General features: G+C 35.3%; 1 protein-coding gene across 1 annotated transcript; it reads right to left on the bottom strand.

Annotated features, from left to right (window-relative positions):
* Positions 1-964: 964 nt before the first annotated feature.
* On the bottom strand, positions 965-5,641 carry LOC149208944 (disease resistance protein Roq1-like). Its single transcript, XM_089396223.1, has 5 exons — positions 4,930-5,641; positions 3,618-4,707; positions 3,103-3,462; positions 1,916-3,010; positions 965-1,781 (listed from the first exon to the last, which is right to left on the bottom strand). Exons 1-5 carry the CDS (start codon positions 5,463-5,465, stop codon positions 1,200-1,202), a joined length of 3,663 nt encoding a protein of 1,220 aa, XP_089252349.1. The 5' UTR covers positions 5,466-5,641; the 3' UTR covers positions 965-1,199.
* Between the last annotated feature and the right edge of the window lie 17,858 nt (positions 5,642-23,499).

The following is a 23,499-nucleotide window of genomic DNA, read 5'->3' on the forward strand; positions in this document are numbered from 1 at the left end:
TTGATCAGAATAATCACAACTTGTGTGGGAGTGTTAATTAATTATCTAGAATAGTAAATTAGGAGAGCGATATGTGGATATCCACATAGCATAAGCATATTCATGCTTCATACCTATACCAATAATATTTATTAAAATCAAACACAAAAAATAATTCAGCTAATAGATTATTAACAATATAAGATATCAAGTTGAGATGAGATTAAAAAATATCACACGAAGTTAAATCGAGGTGCAGCCACAGAAGAATGCCAATGCGGTAGTAGTATGTGGGACATATTTCTGGTTTTCGTCTTGCTGAAATTTCAACCACGCAATCCATACGCAATAACTACTTGGCTCCAGCATTTTCGACAATGGTTTTTCGATCTGCATTTCTTCTTTGGTTCATTGGAATGAAATTACATGCGCCATTTCGCTTGCGTCGTTGCATGGTATTTTACTTCAGAACGTTCAAAGGAAATAACAACCGTTCGTAACCTTCGACAAAACTTGGATTATGTAGTATTATTTTAATGTTGTATACCGTTAAATTCGGCTCTGTAAACTTGTCTTTCTAGTTTGACTATGTTTTATAATATTATGTCTCTGAAACTTATCCTTTTCAATTTAGGCTACTATATTTAATAATATTATGTCTGAAACTTACAAGGTGTCTAAACTCATCCTAATTAACCAGAACAACATCCTGCATCTGAAATAGGCTTTGCTTGAATAATCATCATGCGTTATTCACATCATGGTTGTCATTTTTTATCTTTTATCTCAGCCATTTATAACATACATACTGGTATTATTGTTCAATACATGTTGATATTCTTAGAAAGAGGATGCATTTCATGGTAATAACAAGATATGTGTCAGACAGATATAGCTTTTGAAGCAGAACATTACAGTATCTAAAATATTGTTTAAAACATTGGAAAATATGGGAAATAAATAATAAAACAATATTCTTTCCACATTAATAAATCAGTGCACCAATATATTAAAAACAGTGCAGTTTACATCCACCACAGTAATGCAAAATGAAAAAGCTCCAGTTTTCCCCAGACTGATTATTAGAACCCTAGACTGATAATGTAATGGGTGAGGGGGGGGGGAGAAATCAATGGATTGGCTGCCATTAAATTTTTTGACAAATCTGCCAAATTCATGTCCCTTTTCATTTGTAAAATAAGAAACAATATAAAATTGATTTAATGATAGCATTCTCTACCTTTCACGCCGTCTTGCAGTGTAAAGGCTGATCCAGAATCCTCTGGTGCTCGTGTGTTCTTCATCGAAACAAATATTTTGTTGAGGATTTCAGCGATCTTATCTTCTCCTCCTTTGTTCACCATGGTTATGAATGCCTTTTTCAATTTATAATGAGGGGATTTGGAAAGCAGAACCTGAAGTCTTTTCAAGTTTGCGATATCCTTCTTCCAGGCAGAGGTTTTTTCTATGGCGAACACACTGGCAATTATCCACTCTCCTGCTTTGATCCATACAGCGCCATCTAGATCTAATACACCCGGAAACCCCCAAAACCTGACCCAACTATTTTCGCTGAAAGACTCGATCACAAAGCATATTATCATCACAACACTTGTGCACGACGAATTCCATACATTGACCAATGTATCCCCTCCTGTCACATACTCTTGTTGAATCACGGTAAAGGAGTCCTTCGCTGTTCCATCAGAAAAGTCCGATGCACTTAAATCAATCGACTCCACACCCACTCCTGCTACTGCCCCTGCTCTCCCTCCTAAAATCATCTGCTGCGACGGTATTCTCTGCAATAATCTCACACATTAGATTAAATATTTGGCCATATAAACTTATTGTGGAAAATCAGATGCAAAATTCATGCGCCTACATAGTCTATTTGGTTTTTGCCCTTACAGTGATCGCATTGTTAATTAATTACCTGCAAGTCATGAAAGCAATTCCATACGGCTCCATTGTCAGCTAAAAACCTGAAATCTTTCAATCGTTCCAGCTTTTCAACGCCACCAGTATTTTGCAGCTTCCAACATTTATCGGCCGTAAACCGCTCCAGGGCACTGAGACGCGCCAGACTTGGAAGCTCTTCCAGCTCGCAGCACCCACTTATCGCCAGCTCTTTAAGCTTTGCCAGATCGGAAATCCCAGATATCCTCTTCAATCTGCTACAGCCCGAGAGACAGAGGCTTTCCAGCTTTGAGGGGAGGGTTAAATCGACTTCAACTAAATCTCCGTTCTCTCCAAGGTTGAGAGTTTGAAGTCTGGGGCAAAAGTCCTCATTGATTGATATTGTCCTTACTTTTGTGTTCCGTAGAGTTATATTTTGAAGGCTACACATACACATACACTCCGTGATGGAAAAGGGCAAAGTATTGAACGCCCCATTAGATTTGTTCAGACAGGGAATTTCTTGCTCTGAGCCTCCAAACCCTTTTGCCTTTGAATTTGTAAAAGTCAGGTCGGTTATTGGACAGTCCTCCACCTCCAAAGCTTGAAGATTAGTGAGCTCTCCAAATATTTCTTCTGGAAGATGCTCCACGCCAGAGCTCCGTATGGTTAAATTTGTTAACAGACCCAATTTCCGCATAGATGGGGGTAAAAACTTCATCCTTTTGCAGCCTCCTATGCAGAGCACACTTAAAAGTGTCAAGTTCCCCAGAGAAGATGGTAAACTTGTCAATGAATCGCTTCCTATAGTCAGGCATTCCAAGCTATTTAATTTTACAATTTGATTTACTACTTCCTTACTGACATTAGTTCCGAGCAGACGAAGCGTCCTCAGCGAATCGGATTGAGTCTGTCCAAAAGATAGGTTACATGGCTCAATCCTGAGACTTTTACACTCACTTAGATCAAGATATTGAAGCTGTGTTAGAGAACTAAACGATTTTGGTAACATCAACAACCGGTCGCAACCATGGAAGCCTATATGCTCCAGGTTTGTCAAACTTCCAAATCGCACTGGCAATGCTGTCAACGGGTTCCACCGGATAATCAGCTCTCTCAGCTGCAAAGGAGCCTGAAATTTGCACATCTTAGTTTTCATCAGAAAATATCAATTGCAGGTTTGAAAAAAAGAATAAGGTGTCATAAATTGAAAAGATTAAATACCTCCGAAGTACCCTGCCACAAGTCTTTGAGCTCTCCCTGGATAATTTCTAAATGTCGTAAGCTGTTCATAGGAATCCATGAAGGAATGGATTTGTAAGGGCAATTCTCCCACTTGAGCCATAGCAAGTCTCTCGATGATTTCAAAACTTCGGGTTGAAGACAATCATTTCCTAGGAAGAAATCGACTCTTGAGAATTCTACCGCAGGGCCGCTGTGGTCCTTTGCAGGGATGTTCTTATTCTTGCCCAAGTCTCTCAAACTTTTGTGCAATATTTGTGGCTTTTCAAGAGGACATCGCAGGTGAAGAAAGCTCCGAAAACTGTGGCTGCTACTAAGAACACGCCGAAACCCCTTTTTTTGCTGCATATAGAAAACAGTGTCAAAAATTGCATTGCGAGTAACATAATCGAATTTAAAACTATAGTAGCGTAACATCTCAAAACAATTTAAATAAATATCTGCCTGAAAACTTTACAAGGGAAGCGTAGATTTAAATTTAGATTCAAGAATCTTACCAAAGGATTTATATCCTGGAGCCTCCAAAGAAGCGGGGTAATATTTTGATCAGCAGCTGCCATGTCCCTTCCTAAATCTCGGAGCAGATTATGCATTGCTAGGGTTCCCCCATTCTGCACTTCAATTAAGCTCTTGTATTTAAGGGTTTGAAGACCCTGCTCACCGCTCCATCCTGAAGCATTCCATATCTGTATGGCCGTATCTTTCGGGTAGCCGATGAAGAAGCAGGCAATGTCCAAGAACATCTTCCTCTCGTCCCGCTCCAGTGCATCATAACTTACTTGAAGTTTGCGCTTGATGTCTTTATTCGGCACTTTGGACAATTTCTGCAGTTCTAATCCCCATTCTTTCTTGTCAGATATCCCAAAAAGATGTCCGCCCAACACTTTGATCGATAAAGGCAAGCCATCGCAAGTTTTCAAGAAACCCTCTACTGGATCTTCAAATCCACTAACTGGGCTGCTATGGCGGAAGGCGTGCAAACAAAAGAGCTCTCTGGCATGATTCTCATCCATTGACTTCATCTCATAGAGCATGGCCTCGGGGTTCCTTCTAAACAGGCTCCTGTCACGGGAAGTAATTATTATCAAACTATCAGATCTCAGAACATTTTTTGCTAAGAGGGCGTCTACTTGCTCATTATGATCGATGTCATCTAGAATTATAAGAAAGCGACTAGTCTCAGCTGCTGCAAAACCAGATCTGAGAAACTCCTTTCCTTGACTGACGCTGTCAATGTCGTAATCAACATGCAGTAGCTCTTTTAATAGTTTTCTTTGGAGAGCTGGTAATTTATTGTTAGCAGATGCTTCACGCACATCAAATAGAAAACATGAGGCATGAAATGTAGAGTGGTGGATGTTGAACAAGTGCCTGGCCAGTGTTGTTTTTCCGGACCCGCCCATCCCCACTATTCCTACAATGTTTGGATACTTCTCCCTCTCTTGCGCAAACTCTGCCATTCTTTTGTTGAAGTCATCCACAGCTTGGTCAAGCCCGACTGGGTGTTCGGCAACTTCTAAAGATGATCTCCTCCTCACCTCTGTTAATACTGTGTCGACTATGTTCTTCCACAGCTTACCCTGGTCACTGGACATATTTACATGAAGATCGTGTGATAATCCGGAATCTAATCAACTGGAATCTATGTTGAGTTCTACTTTCAGTGCTTCTTTACTTACTAGAATCATTTTTTTATGTGCATAGAAAGACATTTTGTGCATATAAAAGGATTACAGAGGAGGGTTAAAAATTATACAAACAACAGCATCAGCAGAGGACCAAATAAAGCCGGGTATTGATAATGCTTACTCGTTATGCTCATTGAATTCCCAACCAGAGTATAGGGAAGCTTTATGGAGGGCTGCTTTCCATTCATCAATCTGCTCCTTGCCGTATCTACCTTTCAATTCATGTTTGCGAAATGCTTCAGCATACGATCCCGCGCAGTGACGAGGGACAGAGGGCGGAACATGATAAAACACCGGAACAATCTTTGCATCAGTTGCCAACATTAAGGCGAGCTCGGCCAAACACCAGGGAGAATGGGCATAGTTCTCCGAGAGAATGGCGATGTGAACAGAAGCAGAGCAAATGGCGTGATGTATTTTGTCTGGAAAGTAATCACCCAACTCACATTCGCCCGAGTCGAGAAACACACGCAGTCCCATATGTTGCAGTGAATGGTAAAGGATGCTGGCCAACGACTTCTTCACATCAGGGCCTCGGTGACTCACGAATACATCATAAACTGCTGATTGAGAAGTTGAGGCGCATGCATTTGTCAAGGGGGATCCATTCATCTGTTTTCCAGAGGAAGGGGAGGAGACGGACTGCAAAATTGCCATCGAAAGGGAAAACTGTCAATCCTGTGTTGGGTTAAGAGAAGTGGGAAGACGAAGGTGTTGATAGACAAGCGAAATTCTGAAATCCTCTCGTTGGGTGAGGTGATGTGAGGAAGACGAAGGTGCTCTGTATCCCACTTTCGTTAGAAGTTGCAAACTGACATTATCAGAGACCATGACCAGTACTCAATAGATACGATGATGACTAATTACGGCCACCGACATGGATGGGATAGCCTGTGGTAACCCTGTAAAATCAGCCGTGCAGTCGTAACCGATGTTAATATGTGGTATTCATTGAATCTATATAATTTAATTTTAATGTAGATGCGTATTTTTTTCGTTACTTAATGAGTTGATATGCTAGTATTATAGGCATTAAGTTTCTGGCAAAAAGAATTTAAAAAATAATTTGTGATTTAAGAATGCATTTTTGTCTACAAAGTTATCAAAATTTTGATCATATTTTGAAAAAATCTGCCAAAGTGTTTTTTAAATTTATGTAAAAGCAATTAAATTTCATAATTTTAGGTGTCTTATAAGTGTTTGATTTTTTTGGTTTAGATTCCAGCTATTTTTTTGTGGGCCGCAATTCTTCAGCCCTCCCACTATTCCTTTAAAAATTATAAATTTAAAATGAAACTAAAAATATAAATATTGGCATCATTATATTAGTGAAATTATAATTTAATAATATAGATATTAGTATAATGGTTGGAAGATTTTTTATTTCAATTTAAAGTGGATGAAGATTTATTGATTTTTTTTTAATTGATAACTTAGATTGATTCTCAAGGGAATATGCTAAGCATATGCTTAGTCTTAATGTTTATCAATAGTTATAGTGTGTTACCCAATTTGTTAGGTTGCATTGACTTTTAACAAATTTAAAAAATTAGATTCGTGGTTTCCTACCCACCAATTTCCTAGGTATTTGAAATGATTCGAATTCTAATAAGTTCATATTCTAATTAGATGTGGAAATTAATATATAAACAATTTTTATTTAGCAAAAACTGTGAAATTATTCGAATTCTAATAAGTTCATATTCTAATTAGATGTGGAAATTAATATATAAACAATTTTTATTTAGCAAAAACGGTCCATTTTACGATGAGATGTGTAATTCATTTTTTTTTCTCAAATTAAATTAGATTCTTGCAACATGGTTCCACCCACCAATTTTCTACAGATTTGAGATTATAAGCAAATTTTATTTAGCAAAGTGGCTCTTGTTTTTCTCAAGTTAAAGTTAACCCATAACCTTTTTATACATGGTTAATAAGGTAAATGTGTACATTGGTAAGGCATTCTTCGTGTTGCAATAGTTTTTCTTTGTTATATTTATAAATCCTTCGACTATATCAACCATATTAATATTTTTAATGTGGTTGTACTAGTTGTATTAGTACATTGGTAAGGCATTTTTCGTGTTGCAATAGTTTTTTTTTTGTTATATTTATAAATCCTTCGACTATATCAACCATATTAATATTTTTAATGTGGTTGTACTAGTTATATGAGTAAATGTGGTTGATATATGTTGATTCGTCTTATTTTTATGTTGATTGGCCAATAAAGTAGCCTAGATCTATCTAACTTTGGATCTAGCATGAGCCGAGAGGGATTAAATTTCTTCATGTAAAAACTTCTTTTAGAGTACACCAACATAGATCCACCTTAAGTACGTATCTAACATGAGTCGAGAGGGAATCCATCTTAAGTATGGATCTAACATGAGCCCAGGGGGATTAAATTTCTTCAGGTAAAAACTTCTTTTAGAGTACACTGGCATAGATCCATCTTAAGTACGGATCTAACATGAGTCAAGAGGGATCAAATTTCTTTATGTGCAAACTTCTTTAGAGTGCAAAATACAATGTGTTAATTTGCAGTGTTTAAATTGTATGTTTGAATACTAAATAGAATATGTATAGGGCCAAATAAACGTTTTAACCATAAAAACTTAATTTTTCATGATATATACATATAAAAAAATTAAATAATATATAATATATATGTAATTGACGTTATAATATTTTACATAACATGTACATCCACACATTTTATCATGCAAATTAAAATTGGTTTTTTTATTATTAATATATTTTTAAGTATATGTCAATATTAATTCCTATTAAAATATTTTATTGATAATCCACATTGAATATTTTTTTATATCACATTAAAATATTTTATTTTTGTAAATGTTTTTCTATATATAGTATATATGAAGTTGATATGGACATAAATTAGTTCATACATATCTTCAAATAGTTTATTTAAATCTTTTGTTAAAATATTTTTAAAAAGTATAAGATTTAAACAACTTACCTACTCATTTTTTTGACTTTTAATTATTTTACAACATATTCTTTTTTTTTTTAATGATAGTCAACATTATTTTTCTATTTAGAAAAAAGAGCGATGGGCGGATAGACATACTTACACATCCCTTCATATTGGGTTGTAGAATGAGCCTATGGACTCGAAAATATTTGCAAATTTTCATTGTTTAAATTGTACTTTTAAATGTTATATAGATTACATTGTTTAAATTATATTTTTTAATGCTATATAGATTACATAAGGTTAAACTCCTTACTAGAACATTTTTTTACTTTAAATTATTTTACATGAAATTATATTAGGTCATACAAAAAACTAACTAAACATGCATAGCATATTCATTTTTGTTTTTTCATTTAGAGAATATTTTGTTTAAGAGGATACTTGTCAACTCCACAAAGCACAAACATACTTACACATCACCATCATGTTAGGTTGTAGAATGAGCCTCTCGGCTCAAAGATAGAAAACATTGCCCATCCTCATATATCAACCACATTTAATAATATAGTTTTGCTAGTTGACTATGGTTATTGTCGACTCACTATGGTCAAAAGTGGTTGTTGATGTTGACTAGGATTGACAATGGTTGACCAAGCTTGTCGATGGTTGTTGAGGCTTAATGATGGTTGACTATAGTTGAAGAGGGTTGATGAGGTTGACCACATTTGAAGAGGTTGAACAAATTTCATTAAGTTGACCATGGTCAACCATTAATGTAACATGGTATTTATGTTACATTAATGTAAAAATGTTACTTTAATGTTGATGATTGTTACTACAGTTAATGTTACATTAACGGTTCAAAAGAGTTGATAATGTTGACCTTGGTTTATAATGGTTGATCTTAATTGACCATGGTCAACTATGGTTGACAATGATTACCATAGTTGAGTAAAGATGTAAATAATAAATTATAATGGACTAAACATGACCATAAATAACTATGTTGACCATATTTAAATTGGTGACCATATTTAACCATGATGAAGATAGACAAGAATGATTAAGCTTTTATAACTATAATTAACCAAAATTAAACTTGTTTAACAAAAATAACATAATTCACCATAATTTTCAATATTTAACTATAAATAATATTAATGTAATTATCAACCTAATAAATATATCGCTTTATTAAAATAATTATCAATCAATTTAATTACTGTGAAAACAGTTATTAAAGTGGAAACCGCTTTAATAATTTTATTGCCGACCACTCTATTAATCCCAAATCAAATCAAATCAAATAATCTTGAAACAACAAAACGTTCACCAAAGAATCATTCATCAAATCTAATAGCTATTTGGGGGAGGTAGACCCATCGCAAGTTGTGAGAATATGCCCAGTTTCATCAACGCAGGTTGGTGGTGGCTGAAACTGGTTATCATCAACAACGTACAGATGGAATGATAGAGAGAGGTGGGATGAAACAAAAGGGACAATTATCGAAAAAGGGAGAATGCCATTCAATTAGATTTATTAAATTAAAAATCAAAGAGTGCAAACGGATAATTAGGATTAAGAGTATGAAGAATATTTCGTAGAGATTAAATTTCGACAGTGTTCACCTTTAATGTAAAAATAAATATTTAATATCAAATTATTTTTAAAATAATTTATATAAAATTTTATTATCATTTAAATATCAGCTAGAGATCGCTGTACTCACTGTTAGTTTTGACCCCTGAGTTGATAGGTTTTTCCACCTAGATGAAAAAAAAAAAATCATATTGTACTATATTAAATTTGAATTATATATAGTTGATATAAGCTTAAAATTTTATTTGTATTTACATTTTATAAGTATATAATAATAAAACAAATTATTATAATAAAAAATATTATTATAATTAATAATTATTATTATTATTTTTTAATAATAATTATTAATTATTATTTTATTTTATTTTTAAGTTGAAGAGTTTTTATTAGTCAAAAACATATACAAAGATGTCAAAATGCATGTGGTGTCACCTCGACTAGGCTTGTTGACTAACGTGATAACCATACATTATACAAAAAGCAATATGGCCACTTGAGAGGTCCATAGCTTTAGAGGCCTAACATACCAGAAAACTAGAAGAGCAAGAAAGACAGGAGTGATCATAATCAGTTGTCTAAGGTAATTAAAGCAGGATTATCTGGCCCTGCACTTGGAAGAGGAGGAGGGCGATACCGGCAAATGACATGATGCTCAAAGTAAGCAAGCCAAGCTTCCAACTTTTCAACTTTCTCTGTCAGCAAATTTTGCCTGCGCTAGACAACCACAACCCTTTCACGAACATGGCACTAGAAGTATTGGAGTTGTTCAAGTTTGGCCATGACGACCTCATGCTCCTCCCTTCAGGCTCTATCAAGAGCTTCTAACTGCACTATCACAGATTGAACCAGGTCTATGATCATTGTGGAAGTCTTGGAATGCCTGGAAGGAGTACGACCTACTAACCCTGGACAACCTTGACTGTCGTGCCGACCCCGAGAGGCCATAGCACGACTGTAACCATGTCCTCTTCCACCTCCTCCAACGCCGTGACCGCTCTGAATTAACATATTGTTGCTTTTGCCCCTCATGGACACAGCCAAAGACCTGAGCCCCCCACAGGTACCACGACCCCCATGCCCAACACCACACACTGTACTCGTGCCCTGCCTGGAGCTTCCACCTACCATATTTTATGCGCCACCCCGAGCACCTACAAGAGCAAATGAGCCTTCCACCTTTGCTTGGGCCAGGGCATGCGAGGAGTGAGGACTAGGCTTCATGATGTCGATGAGAAGGAATTCGAGGCCTCGAAGGCAATATCTAAACTGAACCAAAGGCCACCGTAATGAACCCAGCACTAAATAGACAAGAGTTGGGAGCCCCAATGAACAACCACCTTCCACTAGAAGCCAAGCAGACCTCGCCACAGACTGAGATAGGAAGAGAATCCAACACAAAAATTCCCCCCACGAAAACTTCACCATAAGACAAGAACTGAGTCAGACCAGAACAAACAAATGAATCAATGGCAGAAAAGGCGAAAAGGTAAATAAATTAAGCAAAGTCTTTCGATAGAAATCACATAAGATAAAATTTTTGGTCGACGCATTTCGAACCAACCAGTGTGGTTCATCATTTAATATTAAATGTAATTTATAATAATTTAATTTTAAATTATGTAATAGAAATCAATTATATAATAATAATATTTATTTGATAATAGTAGTAATATTAATAAATAATAATAATCTTAATAACAATAATTATCTATTTAATAATACCTTGGTAATTTTAAAATACTTATAATAATATTTAAATATTAAATATTAATTCATATTATTATTATTTAATTATTATTATTATTATTATTATAAACGCTAAGATAAATATTATAAACCCTAAAATAAACATGGTTGACCATGGTGTGTTTCCATATTGAGATAATCCTTGTCATAATGCAATGTTGGACCATGGTTAACCATGCTTTACCATGATTGGTTTTCGAATTAAGGCAATCTTTGTCACCATGTGACGTTGGACCATGGTTGATTTTCATATTGAGACAATCATTGTCATAATGCAACATTCGACCATGGTTGACCACAGTTGACCCTGGTTGGCTATGATTGACCATGGTTAACCATGGTTGGCTATGATTGACCACTGTTGACCATGATTGATATTATAAACCCCCAAGGGAATAATAAACCCAAGGGATTAATACTCAAATCCCAAGGGAATAATATTAAACCCAAGGGACTAATGTTATAAACCCAAGGTATAAACCCTAAGATAAATATTATAAACACTAAAATAAGCATGGTTGAGCATGGTTGATTTTCAAATTGAGACAATCTTTGTCACAATGTAGCATTGGACCATGGTTGACCATGTTTAACCATGACTGATTTTCATATCAAGACAATCTTTGTCACAATGCGACGTTCGACCATGGTTGACCATGATTGACCATGGATGACCATATTAAATTTTTTAAAACATTTGACCAAGGTTGACTATGATTGACCATGGTTGACCATGGTTATCATATTATGACAATCTTTGTCATAATGCAACATTAGACCATGGTTGAGACAATGAATAATGTTCATATTCAGATAATCTTTGGCACAATGCGATGTTGGACAATGGTTTACCATCATTCACCATGGTTGACAACGATTTATTTTATAATATATGGTTTACCATGATTGAGCGTGATTAACCATGGTTGACCATGGTTGATTTTCATATCTAGACAATCTTTGTCATAATGCGACAATCAAAAATGGTTGACCCGAATGGAATAATATAAACCCAAGGGACTAATATTATAAACCCAAAAATAACAATAAAATAAACATGGTTGGCCATGGTTGATTTCGTATTGAGACAATCCTTGTAACAATGCGACGTTTGGAGCATGGTTGACCATGCTTAATTATGGTTGATTTTCATATCAAGACAATCTTTGTCCCAATGCGACGTTTGACCATGGTTGACCATGATTGAACATCGATGGCCATGTTTGGTTTTATAAAACATGGTTGAACATGGTTACCAAGACTGAACATGGTTACCAAGGCTGAGCATGGTTGACCATGATTATCATATTGAAATAATCTGTCATAATATGACATTGGACCATGGTTGAGACAATAATTGATTTTCATATTGAGACAATCTTTGTCACAATGCAACGTAGGAGCATGAATGGTCATGATTAAACATGGTTGACCACAATTGATTTTATAAAATATGTTTGACAATGGTTGACTGTGATTGAATTTATAAAACATGGTTGACCATGATCGATATTATAAACCCAAGGGAATAATAAATCATAGGGATTAATATTAAAATCCCAAGGGATTATAAACCTAAGGGAATAATATTAAACCATAAGAATGTGAACCCTTAGATTAATAAACCTAAGGATTGATATTATAAACGTAAGCGAATAATAAACCCCAAGGGATAAAAGTTATAAACCCTAGGTATATAAACGCTAAGATAAATATTATAAACCCTAAAATAAACATGGTTGACCATGGTGGATTTCCATATTGAGATAATCCTTGTCACAATGCAACGTAAGACCATGCTTTACCATGATTGATTTTCATATCGAGACAATCTTTGTCACCATGCGATGTTGGACCATGGTTGATTTTCATATTGAGACAATCATTGTCACAATGCGACATTCAAACATGGTTCAACATGATTGACCATGGTTGACTATGATTGACCATGGTTGACCATGATTGCTATTATAAACCCAAGGGATTGATATTATAAACCCAAGGGATTAATACTAAAACCCCAAGAGATTATGAACCCAAGGGAATAATATTATAAATCCATGGTATATAAATCCTAATATAAATATTATAAACACTAAAATAAACATGGTTTACCATGGTTGATTTTCATATTGAGACAATCCTTGTCATAATGTGATGTTGGGCCATGGTTGATTTTCATATACTAAAAACCCAAGAGATTATAAACCTAAGGGAATAATATTAAACCCTAGGAATATGAACCCTTAGATTAATAAACTCAAGGGATTGATAATAGAAGCTCAAGGGATACAAATTATAAACCTAAGGTATATAAACGCTAAGATAAATATTATTAACCCTAAAATAAACATGGTTGACTATGGTGGATTTCCATATTGAGATAATCCTTGTCACAATGGAACATTGGACCATGGTTGACCATGCTTTACCATGATTGATTTTCATATCGAGAAAATCTTTGTCACCATGCGACGTTGGACCATGGTTGACCATGGTGGATTTCCGTATTGAGATCATCCTTGTCACAATGGAACGTTGGACCATGGTTGACCATGCTTTACCATGATTGATTTTCATATCAAGACAATCTTTGTCACCATGCGACATTGGACCATTGTTAACCATGGCTGACCATGTTTGACTGTGGTTGGTTATGATTGACCATGGTTGATATTATAAATCCAAGGGATTAATATTAAAACCCCAAGGGAAAATATTCAACCAAAGGGAATAATATTATAAACCCTAAGATAAATATTATACGCACTAAAAAAACATGGTTGACCATGGTTGATTTTCATATTGAGACAATTATTGTCACAATGTGACGTTGGACCATGGTTGACCATTCTTAACTATGGTTGATTTTCGTATCACGACAATCTTTGTCATAATGCGACGTTCGACCATGGTTGATCATGATTGACCATGGATGACCATGTTTAATTTTATAAAACATGGTTGACCATGGTTGACCAAGTTTAACCATGATTGACCATGGTTAACCATGATTATCATATTATGACAATCTTTGTCATAATGCGACATTGGACCATGGTTGAGACAATGATTGATTTTCATATTCAGAAAATCTTTGTCACAATGCGACATTGGACAATGTTTGAGCATCATTAACCATGGTTGACAACGATTGATTTTATAAAAAATGGTTGACCATGATTGAGCATGATTAAACATGGTTGATTTTTATATCCAGGCAACCTTTGTCACAATAAGGCAATTGAACATGTTTGACCATGATTGACCATAGTTGACCATAATTGATCATGTTTGATTAAGGATGACTTTGAGTGAACAGTGTTGACTATCATTGAGTATGATTGACCATATTTGACTAAGGATGACTATGAATGAACAATGTTGACTACCATTTAGTATGGTAAAGATATGGTTGATTATCATTGACCATGGTTGACTATTTATACATCGACTGCAAATATTAAATATCTTTGTCTATGTCATCATGATGACTCTAGTGTGTATATGCTTAATTGTAAGAATTTTAAACATAATGTCTATTAATTATCATGGTTCAACATGATATTCATGTTCACTATATTTGACCAAATTAATTATGATTATAATGTATTAGCATTTAAATTAATATAGAGATGAGTTGAGCTATTAGTTGCTCTTTTCGATCTAAAGGAAAGAGGGAGAAATTAAGACGGATGGGCCTAAAAAACCTAAATTCACAACAACTCAAACAAACTTACATATCTAGCCTAAAAAAATTGTTCTTTAAAGATATTCATTGATAAAAAAATTGAGAGATCCCTCTCTGGCTCAGTAGGATTAGTTACTGATGAAGAAAAGCAGTATATGTCTCATGTACCATATGCAAATGTTGTAGGCAACCTAATGTATGCAATGGTATCTACAAGACCTAACATTTCACATGTAGTTGGAGTTGTCAGCAAGTTCATGGCAAATCCAGGTGAAGAACATTGGCGAGCAGTGAAATGGGTGCTTCGATATCTAAGAGGCACAAGTGACCATTGCATCGTCATTAGTGGTAGTGAAGGATTAGTCTGCGGATATGTAGATACTGATTATGCAAGTGATTTAGGCAAAAGAAGATCTACTACAGGTTATGTCTTTACTCTTAGAAGTGGAGCAATTAGGAGCCTTGTGTAGAAATTGATGTGTGTATTGTATTAACGTTATCAGTGCATGCATGTCATATTAATGTTAATGGAGATTAATGGGGTATACCTTTACATATAATTATATATTTAATTAAGTACAAAATGAGCGTGCATGTGTATTCCCTTTCATGGGGAAGAAAATTGTAATTTAAACTAAATAAATAATAATATTGAACGTTCATCGTGCTCTCACTGTTAACTCCAACTAATAAAAACATTTATGACGTCGATGTAATATCACGCAACAGGAGAAAACTATATCATAGGTAATTATATATTAATTAAGTTCAATTAAGCTTAAAAGCGTGCACATGTATGACATTTCAGTTAGGAAAAATTAAATAAATAAATAATAATGAAGAACGTTCATTGGGCTCTCAGTGTCAACTCCAAATAATAAAAGCAATCACGACGTCGTGTACTATCACGTAACGGAAAAAAAAACTATATAAGAGGAATCTAGTTAGGTAAGGAAAATCTCGATTATTTAAGGGCTTCATAAAGTCGACCTCCATTTTGTCCACGCCTGCTCTCCACAGCTATTTGAAACAGCTATTTGATATTTTTCAAAGTTGGTTTAAGTTGCGTATGGAAATAAATATCAATATCTTAATGCGTCAAGGGGGGGCTGGTGGGCAATTTTCTGGTTTTTTTTGTTTCACCAGAGTGTTTTACCAGTGGACGAAATGAATATTTTAAGGCGTTTTGTGGTATAGACATGCAACGTTTAACAAACTTACAAGAAGGGATGATGCCACCCTTATCAATTCCCAACTGTAACTGTTTTCAGACCTAAGTAGTATTTATTTTCACATCATTAAGATTTTGTAGCCCAATCAAATGGTTTACATAGTGAGTTGAATCTAAAAATGTTTCATAGAAAATTGGGAAGAAAAGAGAACAACATTTTTGCAAGATGACAATGAATGTTGTACTCAAAAGTTCACTTCTGTTTTTTTTTAAATTTAGTTGATGCATAGTGACTTACAGACAATTTGTATAATAAAGGGATGGATAGATGTTTCGGCCTTTGTTGGAGTCACGATTGCCGTTACACCAAAAACCGCAAGTGTTAGTAAACAGACACATCGCTAGATTTAAGCACATGCCATGAAACACACGGGGAGCGTTGACCTTCTACACCGCCATTAACAGGGAGCCAACAATCTTCCCCCCCCCCAACGTGAGCCCAGTGTGTTTCGAACTCGAGACCTCTGGCTTTGATACCACTTGTTGGAGTCACGATTGCCGTTACACCAAAACCCGCAAGTGTTAGTAAACAGACACATTGCTAGATTTAAGCACATGCCATAAACACACGGGGAGCGTTGACCTTCTACACCGCCATTAATGGGGAGCCAACAATTTGGTATCAGAGCTAGGGTCGAATATCCACTGTGCAAGCCGCTTAGTGCCATTGCCTTACTCTGGCAGTGTTCATTAAAACGTTGGTTGTTACCCTTGGAGCTGTTGAAGGATCTGTCTAGGAAATAGCTGAGGAACGCTGGAACTAAAAGACAGTTGCTGCAAGAAAAACAAGGTCGTGGACCTATATTGAAACGTGGAGATCCGTACGTGTTGTTGGAGTTTGAAAAGTGGAGATCCGTGGAGATTGGAGTTGAAGGGGAGCGTTGACCTTCTACACACATAACACACAACAGATTTATACTTAGAGACTTAGAAGGCAAAAGCAGAGAATAATTTCAGAGACAGACAAATGGAGAAACAACAAGATTACTCAATCAGAAACAGTGGAATAGATAAATCAATAACTGGAGAACAGAAATCACTTTGCATTACATCACAGGCTTGGGCCTTGGCTTGCTTTCCTTGGCCAGAGAAATTACAAATTTATAGAGGCAAAAGAAGGATCTAGAATCCTATATGTGATTCAAATGGAGATCTGGAATGATCTAGAAACTAATGGCGGTGTTGAAGAATCTAGAATCCTGCATGTGATTCTAGAAACTACTGGCGGTGTAGAAGAATCTAGAATCCTGCATGTGATTCATGAATTTGGCTTCACACTTAACATTCTCCCACTTGAAGCCAAATAAGAGTCATCAAGTCACACCGAGTCCTACCATGCCTCTACACAACTCATGTTTATTTCGTGGTAGAATCTTAGTGATCATATCAGTAGGGTTCCTATCTGTATGGGTCTTTTCCAAGGATCACTGTTCTTCCTCCAACACATGCTGGATCCAATGGTACCTTAAGTCAATGTGCTTGGTTTTTGAATGAAACGTTGTGTTTTTCGCCAAGTGAATGGCACTCTGACTATATTGAAAAACAAGGTCGTGGACCTATATTGAAACGTGGAGATCCGTACGTGTTGTTGGAGTTTGAAAAGTGGAGATCCATGGAGATTGGAGTTGAAATGTGGTGTTCGTAAGTTTTTTTTACATCAAGCTTGCACGTATACGTCAAGTTTTTTCTCAAACCAACATATGTATGTGTGAAATGTGAAAAGGTTAAAACATTATATATGTTTTTATATTTATTATGAAACATATATAATTATATGTTGGAAATTTGAAAAGTATATTTTCAAAAGGAGCAGGAATTTTGAAAAGGGTATTTTAAAAAGGAGGAAGGTCATTATTACTAAATTTTAAAGAGTAATAATTAAAATTTTATTTTTAAGTGGAGTTTTTGTGTTTTGGGGCGTGAATTTGATTGAAAATGGAGACAACAGTGACAGATATGGAGAAGTTGAGTGGGGTTAATTTTGCCCTATGGAAATCACAGATGAAGGATATACTGATTTTAAAGGATCAGTATTTGCTGATTGAGGGCACAACAAAGAAACCCTCGTCGATGACAAATGAAGAGTGGAATAAGCTAGATAGAAAGGCGATTGCAACAATTCGCCAATATTTAGCAAAGAATGTTTATTTCAATGTGTCTGAAGAAAAGACGGTAGAAGGATTATGGAAGAAGCTCCATGACCTATATGAGAAGAACACGGCATCAAACAAAGTGTTCTTGATGAAGAAGCTTTATAATCTCAAAATGAAGGAGGGTGCTTCAGTTGCTGGGCACTTGAATTCATTTAATATTATTACTAATCAACTTGCCTCTGTTAAAATCATTTTAGATGATGAAATTAGAGCCATATTGCTGATGTGTTCTATGCCAAACAATTGGGAAAATTTAATTGTAGCTATGAGCACTTCAACAACTACAGGGACCTTGAAGTTTGATGATGTCAGCAGTAGTTTAATGAATGAGGAGCTGCGACGCAAGTCAATTGCAGAATTTTCTTACCAATTTCTAGCGAAAAATTTGCCATTCAGACAAAATTGTGGCCTCCATAGACAACGCTCGGTTGAACACATACATGCCATAGTTCATCCATTTGTAAGTGTGCAATATATGTAAGGTTCCACTTGTCATATGTTTCGATGTGTGCGCACTCGCATGTGCACAGTATGCACAACCAACCCCATATAGAATGCATATTATATAGATGTTGCCCTGCGAGCATTGCAATATATTACACTCGTCTCCACATACGAATTGACGAGTTTATGTATGTGTTGTTTTGTGAGAATTGTGATTTTATAATACCTTTGTTTCCATGTATAGTTTTACAGTTTTACTTATGTGTTTGGCTTCCAATTATATTGATCAATACACTAAATTGTTTACATATATGTTCTTGGATTACATATTCCTTTGTTTATATTTTTTTTCAAAAAAAAAATCAACCAGTTTCTATTAATATAAAAGTTGTTTACATATGCAATATTTCTAAATTATATCTTATATCTCATATAAACTTAATCATGGAATACCAGAAACAAGATCGTAGGGCATGCAATCCTACCCAAGATCCCCATAGGGAGCACCACAAATGACTCAACAAACATGAATATATAGGGTACCTAGGCCCACCAAAGTACCCCATAGGGAGCTCTAGAAATAACCCAAACAACAGGCAGCCAAACATTACAATGCAGGTCTGCAAAACCCAACAAAAATATAATGGCGGTGTTGAAAGAGAGACTAACAAATTGCTGAAGTGTTTAAGAACAGATAATGGTGGAGAATATTGCTCAAATGCATTTAAGGAATATTGTAACAGGTTTGGCATAAAGCATGAGAAGATTGTGCATGGTACTCTTCAACAGAATGGTGTCGCAGAAAGGATGAATCGCACCATTATGGAAAATGTGCGAAGTATGTTGTCCAATTCATGTTTGGAGAAGAATTTTTGGGCAAAAGCAGTCAGGACCGCTTGCTACCTCATTAATAGATCTCCAACTACATCCTTGTATTGCGGTATCCCTGAAGAAGTTTGGATTGGTAACAATTTGAATTATTCTCACTTGAAAATCTTTGGATGTGAAGCATTCGTACATATTCCCAAATAAAATAGAACTAAGCTAGATGATAAATCTATGAAATGCATATTTTGGGATATGCGTATGAAGATTTTGGTTATCGTCTATGGGATCCAGTCAAACATAAAATTATTAGAAGCAGGGATGTCATATTTAATGAGTTAGAAATGTTCAAAAGGATTGTAGGTGAGTTGGAGGTCAAGAAGGTTATTGACAGGTTTGAAGAGCAACAGTAAAACATACCACCAATACAAGAAAATGAACAGCAAATTCAGGAGCATGAAGAACGACAAGTGGAAAATGATGCACAACAAGAAGAAGGAATCTTGCAAGAACCTTTACAGGAGATTCAACCTGATAATGCACCACCATAGTGGGTTCGTAGATCTTCTAGACCTCATAAGCCTTCACAAAGGTATCCTCCTTCAAACTATATTTTTTTTACTAATGAAGGTGAACCTAATTGTTTTCAAGAAGCTTGTAAAGTCAAGCACAATAAAGAATGGAAGAAAGCAATGGAAGAAGAAATGAACTCTTTGCAGGAAAATAAAACTTGGGAGTTGGTAAACCTCCCAAAAGGTAAAGTTGTGAGAATATGCCCAGTTTCATCAATGCAGGTTGGTGGTGGCTGAAACTGGGTTATCATCAACAACGTACAGATGGAATGATATAAAGGGATGGGATGAAACAAAAGGGACAATTATTGAGAAAGGGAGAATGCCATTCAATTAGATTTGTTAAATTAAAAATCAAAGAGTGCAAACGGATAACTAAAACATTAGGATTAAGAGTATGAAGAATATTTCGTAGAGATTAAATTTCGACTGTCTTCACATTTAATTTAAAAATAAGTATTTAATATCAAATTATTTTTAAAATAATTTATAAAATTTTATTATTATTTAAATATCATATTGTACTATATTAAACTTGAATTATATATATAAATAATAATAATATATTAATGTAATTACATTGAAAATATTAATATGGTTGATATAAATCAAAGATTTCATTTGTATTTATGAAAATATTAATATGGTTGACATAAACTAAAGATTTCATTTGTATTTACATTTGATAAGTATATAATAAAAAAAATAATATTAAAAATATTATTATAATAAAAATATTATTAATACCATTATAATTAATAATAATAATTATTTTTTAATAATAATTAATAATAATTATTTTATTTTATTTTTAAGTCGAAGAATTTTTATTAGTCAAAAAACATATACAAAGATGTCAAAATGCATGTGGTGTCACCCCAACCAGGCTTGTTGACTAATGTGATAACCATACATCATACAAAAGGCAAAATGGCCAACTAAGAGGTCCATAGCTTTAGAGGCCTAACATACCAGAAAACGTGAAGAACAAGAAAGACAAGAGTGATCATAATCAGTTGTCTAAGGTAATTAAAGCAGGATTATCTAGCCCTGCACCTGGAGGAGGAGGAGGGCGATACATGCAATTGACATGATGCTCAAAGTAAGCAAGCCAAGCTTCCAACTTTTCAACTTTCTCTGTCAACAAATTTTGCTTGCGCTAGACAACCACAACCCTTTCACGAACATGGCACTGGAAGTATTGGAGTTGTTCAAGTTTGGCCATGATGACCTTATGCTCCTCCCTTCATGCTCTATAAAGAGCTTCTAACTGCAATATGACAGATTGAACCAAGTCTATGATCATCGTGGAAGTCTTGGAATGCGTGGAAGGAGCACGACCTACTAACCCTGGACGACCTTGACTGTTGTGCCGACCCCGAGAGGCCATAGCACGACTGCGACCATGTCCTCTTCCACCTCCTCCAACGCCGTGACCACTCTGAATTAACATATTGTTGCTTTTGCCCGTCATGGACATGGCCGAAGACCTGACCCCCCACGGGTACGACCCCCATGCCCAACACCACGCACTATACCCGTGCCCTGCCTGGAGCTTCCACCTACCATATTTATGCGCCACCCCGAGCACCTACAAGAGAAAATGATCCATCCACCTTGCTTGGGATAGGGCACGCGAGGAGCGAGGACTAGGCTTCATGATGTAGATTAGAAGGAAGTCGAGGCCCCGGAGGCAATATCTAAATTGAACTAAAGGCCACCGTAATGAACCTAACATTGAATAGACAAGAATTGGGAGCCCCAACGAACAACCACCTTCTACTAGAAGCCAAGTAGACCCCGCCGCAGACTGAGATAGGAAGAGAATCCAACACAACAATTTCCCCCACGGGAAATTCACCATAAGACAAGAACCGAGTCAGACCAGAACAAATGAATGAATCAACAACAAAAAAGGCGAGAAGGTAAATAAATTAAGCAAAGTCTTTTAGTAGAAATCACATAAGAGAAATTTTTTGGCCGACGCGTTTCGAACCAACGAGTGTGGTTCATCATTTAATATTAAATGTAATTTTACTATAATTTAATTTTAAATTATTTAATAGAAATCAATTATATAATAATAATATTTATTTGATAATAGTAGTAATATTAATAAATAATAATAATCTTAATAACAATAATTATTTAGTAATACCTTGGTAATTTTAAAATACTTATAATAATATTTAAATATTAAATATTAATTCATGTTATTATTATTATTAATTATTATTATAAACGCTAAGATAAATATTATAAACCCTAAAATAAACATGGTTGACCATGGTGTGTTTCTATATTGAGATAATCCTTGTCACAATGCAATGTTGGACCATGGTTAACCATGCTTTACCATGATTGATTTTCGTATCAAGGCAATCTTTGTCACCATGTGACGTTGGACCATGGTTGACCATGGTTGATTTTCATATTGAGACAATCATTGTCATAATGTGACATTCGACCATGGTTGCCCACAATTGACCCTGGTTGGCTATGATTGACCATGGTTGGCTATGATTGACCACTGTTGACCATGATTGATATTATAAACCCCCAAGAGAATAATAAACCCAAGGTATAAACCCTAAGATAAATATTATAAACACTAAAATAAACATGGTTGACCATGGTTGATTTTCATATTGAGACAATCTTTGTCACAATGCAACGTTGGACCATGGTTGACCATGTTTAACCATGACTGATTTTCATATTAAGACAATCTTTGTCACAATGCGACATTCGACCATGGTTGACCATGATTCACCATGGATGACCATATTAGATTTTATAAAACATGGTTGACCAAGGTTGACCATGATTGACCATGGTTATCATATTATGACAATCTTTGTCATAATGGAACATTAGACCATGGTTCAGACAATGATTGATTTTCATATTCAGACAATCTTTGGCACAATGCGATGTTGGACAATGGTTTACCATCATTCACCATGGTTGACAACGATTTATTTTAAAATATATGGTTGAACATGATTCAATGTGATTAACCATGGTTGACCATGGTTGATTTTCATATCTAGACAATCTTTGTCACAATGCGACAATCGAACATGGTTGACCCGAAGGGAATCATATAAACCCAAGGGACTAATATTATAAACCTAAAAATAACAATAAAATAAACATGGTTAGCCATGGTTGATTTCGTATTGAGACAATCCTTGTCACAATGCGACATTGGAGCATGGTTGACCGTGTTTAATTGTGGTTGATTTTCATATCAAGACAATCTTTGTCCCAGTGCAACGTTTGACCATGGTTGACCATGATTGACCATCGATGGCCATGTTTGGTTTTATAAAACATGGTTGAACATGGTTACCAAGGCTGAACATGGCTACCAAGGCTGACCATGATTGACCATGGTTGACCATGATTATCATATTGAAATAATCTTTGTCATAATGCGACGTTGGACCATGGTTGAGACAATAATTGATTTTCAT

Source organism: Pinus tabuliformis, chromosome 1_2 (assembly GCF_031772625.1).
Source record: "Pinus tabuliformis cultivar Carrire ecotype Pingquan chromosome 1_2, CPIR1, whole genome shotgun sequence".
Taxonomy (NCBI): Eukaryota; Viridiplantae; Streptophyta; class Pinopsida; order Pinales; family Pinaceae; genus Pinus; species Pinus tabuliformis.

What these genes read in the sequence shown, in the direction of transcription:
- LOC149208944 (XM_089396223.1), bottom strand. Translation starts at nt 5,465, where the DNA reads ATGGCAATTTTGCAGTCCGTCTCCTCCCCTTCCTCTGGAAAACAGATG. An exon ending in GAATTCAATGAGCATAACGA is followed by an intron (nt 4,708 to 4,929) that starts GTAAGCATTATC and finishes AAATATGTCCAG; the next exon opens with TGACCAGGGTAAGCTGTGGA. An exon ending in ATTGCTTTCATGACTTGCAG is followed by an intron (nt 1,782 to 1,915) that starts GTAATTAATTAA and finishes AGATTATTGCAG; the next exon opens with AGAATACCGTCGCAGCAGAT.